At 58.5% G+C, this 4,881-nt stretch overlaps 1 protein-coding gene across 1 annotated transcript in view; it reads right to left on the bottom strand.

Moving 5' to 3' along the window:
* SV2A (synaptic vesicle glycoprotein 2A) overlaps positions 1-4,881 on the bottom strand; it is a 20,792-nt gene that overhangs the window by 1,785 nt on the left and 14,126 nt on the right. Inside the window, exons 8-10 of the mRNA XM_019516724.1 lie at positions 3,659-3,823; positions 2,975-3,108; positions 661-864 (exon numbers count right to left, since the gene is read on the bottom strand). Coding sequence (XP_019372269.1) covers positions 661-864; positions 2,975-3,108; positions 3,659-3,823 — 503 coding nt within the window. The remainder of the gene's footprint in view (positions 1-660; positions 865-2,974; positions 3,109-3,658; positions 3,824-4,881) is intronic.

Raw genomic sequence — 4,881 nt, 5'->3', positions numbered from 1 at the left:
GCCCTTGATCAGCGCAGGGACAGGGCAATTGCCCCCTGCCTTCCCAAGCTGGAAGGCACAGCTTGTAGCAGAGAAGCCTCCCGTTCATCAACCCGGGGCAGCTGCAATATCCATGCAGGCTCCTAGAGGGCTGGGGCAGCAAAAACCCTCGGGTGGGGGGTGGCAGTTACAATACCTGCACTGGACACCAGGGGGCAGAGGCAGCTAAAAAACCCAGGGTGGCAGGGTGGGGGCAGGTACAAATACCCATTCTGGCCACCAGGGGGGCATGGGCAGGTCATCTAAAACCCCTAGAGGGGGGCAGTTGCAATATGCACGCTGACCACTAGGGAGCAGGAGTTCAACCCCCCTGGAGGGTCATTTGCAATACACATTCTGGCCACCAGGGGGCAGGGGCAGATAAAACACCCAGGGATTGGGGGGGGCAATTGCAATACCCCCACTGGCCACCAGGGGGCAAGGGCAGCTAAAAACCCCTGTGGGGCAGTTGCAATACAAATTCTGGCCACCGGGGGGCAGGGGTAATTAAACCCCAGGGAGGGGGGCAGCTGCAATACCCACGCTGGCTCCGGACAACCCCCAGCCCCAGGGGACCCAGTGGGGTCCAGGGAGGAGATATCAAGGCAGGGGTGCGGGGGGGTGCCCGGCCCAGCCCCATACCCAGCATGCGGAGGCGCCCGATCTTGTCCATGAGCAGGGCAGAAACGATGTTGCCGGGCAGCACGGCCAGGGTGCCCAGGAAGCTGACAAAGTAGATCATGTAGGCGCTGTTGTCGTCGCTGAAGTCCAGCTGGCAGCCCTCCTTGTTGTGCAGGAAGGTGCTGTTCGGCAGCCTGCTGTTGATGAGCTTGTACTTGAACAGGTCTGGGGGGCACAGGGAGGTGCTGCCAGGCTGGGAGCGGCTGCCCCTGCCCCCTCCCAGCCCCTGAGATACAGCCTAGGGACTGTCCCCCACTGCCCATCCCACTGCTGAAATGCAGCCAGCTCTGGGGTGGGACGCATTTGCTGTGTAACAGGGATGGTGTGTAACATCAGGGATGATACCCACCTGCTGTTGAAATGCAGCCAGCTCTGGGGTGAATCTTACAGCAGCGGAGCTGACAGGGACCTCCAGAAGAGTGCAACCCCTTGCCTGAGGCAGGGGCAGCCCTGGCCAAACCAGTCTGCACAAATCCATCATCTAAACTCTTTGTAAAACTACCGTCAACCCTGACAACAGATATCACACCTGAACCTGCCCTGGAGAAAGCAGGGGGACTACAGCTGCTGGCATCCTGCTTCTATTAAAGGTTGTTAATGCACACTCACACGTGCCTCCGCTAGAGGAAGGCAAAGCCTCCCCCCCTCCCCCACGTCTATACCAATACAATTCCTTCCTGGCCCCAAATGTGTCAGTCTGACCCTGAGCAGGGGGGCACGACCCTCTGGCCAGGACCCTGTGGGGTTGGTGCCACCAGATGCATTGGCACAGCCCAGTCCCTATCCCCAGCCTGGGCTGCAGCAACACCCAGCACCTCTGGGGGAGGCTTAAAACCCCCTGACACATGGAGCAGAAAGCTGGGAACAACAAGCAAAGCCCAGAAGCCTGGGACATCCCCATAGCAGAGCGCAGGCACCTCTCCGCCTAGATCATCCGTGACTGGTGCCTGCCCACCCTCTCCTTGCACCCCTCCAGTGACAGAGTCTGCAGCTTCCCCCGGTCTTTCCCATTCCCTCCCTGCTCCAACAGGGATGTTTTCCCCCCAAGATGCAACAGGAACCTGCTTCACTGCCACCTCCAGCCACTGCTCTGCATCCTCCTCCCTGCAGCCAGAGACACAAGGTGCTTTCCTTCTCCTTTATAGCAGCCCTGCGGGGATTTGCAGACTGCTCTCTTGTCCCCTCTTCCGCACCTTTTCCACAAGCTGAACATGCCCATGTCCAGCCCCTCTTATCGTGTATAGCAATAGGGATTCCCTGCCTACCCTGCCGCTGAAATGCAGCCAGCTCTGGTGTGGAACACAGATGCTGTGTAACAGGGCATGGAAGCCGAGCACCTGCAGCCTGGCTGTGGCGGGGTGGGGGAACCGACTCCAGGTGAAGTCGGCATTGGGGTGGGCGTCATCCCTGTTGTTACCACTCAGCAGCCAGGGGTGGGGGTGAGCTGGGACAGCTGCCAGTGTGGGGGGCGCTCAGTGCCCAGCTCCTCCCAGCAGCCCATCAGGGTTTACTCAGTGCAACTGAGTCACCACTCGATGGCTGATGAGTTCCTCCCCACCCAGGATATGGGGGGAGTGGGAGGGAAAGCCCCGAGCTCCCGGTCCCGCGGAGGCCTTGGAGGGATGGGTCTGCTGTGCTAGGGGCCCCCTGGCCTCTGCCCATTGTGAGAAGCTCCCCGCTTCCCATTAGATGCACAGGGAATTGCCCAAGGCCACGGAGAGAATCAGTGGCGGAGCAGAGAATAGCACCCAGGGGGCTCAAAGGTTTGCCCACCCCACACACTCACTCAGACTGCACTGGCCCCCGCCTGCCTGCCTTTGGCTGCCCATAATCCTCTCTGTGCTCCGAGGCACAATCCCCAGCAGAGGCAAATCAAGCTGGAGGAGAAGCCCGAGCAGCCAGGAGCAACAGAGGGGCACAGAGGGCAGCAGCGTGGACTGAGGCGGCTGTGCACAGCTCTCCAGGCCAGGTGAGGGGGATTCATCCACACGCTCCAGGGTCTGAGCCAGGGGGTCAGGAAGAAACGTCTCCCAGGGAGGGATTTAACTCAAAGCCAGAGAAGGATCTGATCTCCCAGTGAGTTGCTTCCCTTGCCCGTGCCTCAGTTTCCCCCTCCTGTTCCCATCTCCAGAACCGGGCTCATCTCGCTCTAGTTATGTCCAGCACCTGGTGCAGCCAGGATCTGCCATCATACGATGACTAACAGCCTCCCTAATGGCTGTCCCTGGCACAGACAAGGCACCAGATGGGGCACGGCCGGGCGGGCAGGCAGTACCTGTGTTGTAGAAGATGGTGGAGATGATGGTGCAGTTCTTGAAGAAGGTGTTGCTGAAGGTGACGTCCTCAAAGTAGCACTCCTCAAAGAGAGTGTCCTCAAAGATCACCGACTTCATCTTGAGGCCGATGAACCTGTCGGGGGTGGGAGATGGAGGTGGAGACTGTGCGGGGGGGGGACCCCCGTGCTAGGGTAAGGACATAAGAGCATATTCCCCCCCGCCCATACCTCTCCCCCTTGCAGCCTCCAGCACCGAAGGTCTAACAAGCCCTGATTCAGAGGCTGCACCCCTTACTCCCATGCTCAATAGCTCCTAATGCCCCTTTCCTCCAAGCATGGGTCCAGTCCTGTTGTGAATCTGGCTATGCTCTCAGCTGCCACCGCATCTAGTGACAATAAGTCCCACGCTTGAAATCCACATCCCTATTAGCCAGATTGCAGCATAATGATATGGGGAGATCAATAACCCCCCCGAACATGTCCACATTGGTGGTTGCCACAGACCATGGGGGAGCTGTGCCCACAATGGGCACCTCTAAGGTGGGACATGAGGATCTTCTATTAACTGGGGGCCCTAAATCTCCAAAAAAACTCCTCCCTGGCTCCTCACTCACCCACAGCACCCTGCCCCTGTATCCCCCTGGCCCCCTCCCCGCAGGGATTGCGGAGGGGTGCGAATCTCACTTGTCATTGAAGTATTTGCCATTCCGGTGGATCTGGTTCTCTAAAGTGAAGTTGAAGGTGACATGCGCCACCCTCTCGTCCACAAAGACCTTGGTGCGCGAGGCGTAGTCGATGCTCTGCAGGTGCTTGATCATGTCCGGAAACCACACGGTTAAGCCGTAGTAGCTGCAATGGGCACAGGGGATTCAGTGAGGGGTGCTCGGAGCTGTACAAACTCACTGCTGGCCTACACCAGGCCTGGAAGGTGGGTGGTGGGGGCAGGCTGGGCAGGAAAATGAGTGCAAAACTGGGGCATTCAGGTGCCCTGGAAAGAGCCTGGAGCAGGCCATTTGGGGGATTCCTAAGTTATAGGGATGCTGTTGCCATGGCTGTGCTGCGCTGCCCCTGAATGAAGACTTTCAGCCTGGTTCCCTCCATCCACTCAGTCTGTTCATAAGGGGAAACTGAGACATGAGAAAGGGACCAGACTTGTCCCCACAGCTGTCACTGGATTGGGTCCTTCCAGCCCAGCTGGGGGCAGGGAAACCTGGCATCCTGCCCTGGGTCCATCACCCATGGGCAGCCGGACTGTGGATCCCCATCACAGGCCCTGTCTCCAGAGCCCCCGTAAGGAGCCGTCTGGGGGGTTAGGAACCCAGGTGTCCTGGCCCTGCCACCTCAGCTCCAAGGACAAGCTCCAGGGGGACACGGCAGCCCGGCCCCCACCCCAGCCAGGAGGGCTGTGCAAAACAGCACTGGTCCGTTTCGACCAGCGTTTCAGCGTTTTGACAGAACAGTGTTTCGTTTCGAATTTTGTTTCGATTCGAAACTGCTCTTCTGTTTCGTCGAAACAGTTTCTCTGTTTTGATGCTGTTTCGACGTTTTTCCTATAGGCTTTATAATGGGGAAGCTCGAAACAGCCTATAACTTTGTCATTTCTGGCCTGATGTGGCTGAAACTTGCAGGGATGGTAGCCCCTTCTGAGGCATGACGCCTGCCAAGTTTCAAGGAGATTGGTGCAGGGGGAGTCTGGGTTCTGGGGCCCTGCACCTCTAGCTGCTGACAGGCAAAACTCATGTCATGGGTGGGTGACACTGTGTGTGTTAAGGTGCGCCCTCACTCAGCTGACACCGAGGCAGAGAGCAGGGCAGTTCAAACAGTGCTGCCTTTTATGCAGTTTTTCCATCCCTCCCCCAGAGCACTGGGATTGAAAGGGACCTCAGGGAAGGGTGACAGTCACTGGC

Source organism: Gavialis gangeticus, unplaced genomic scaffold (assembly GCF_001723915.1).
Source record: "Gavialis gangeticus isolate Ggan-Ray unplaced genomic scaffold, GavGan_comp1, whole genome shotgun sequence".
NCBI lineage: Eukaryota > Metazoa > Chordata > Crocodylia > Gavialidae > Gavialis > Gavialis gangeticus.
Note: the sequence above shows the minus strand (reverse complement) of the source record. Positions and strands in the feature narration are given on the sequence as shown.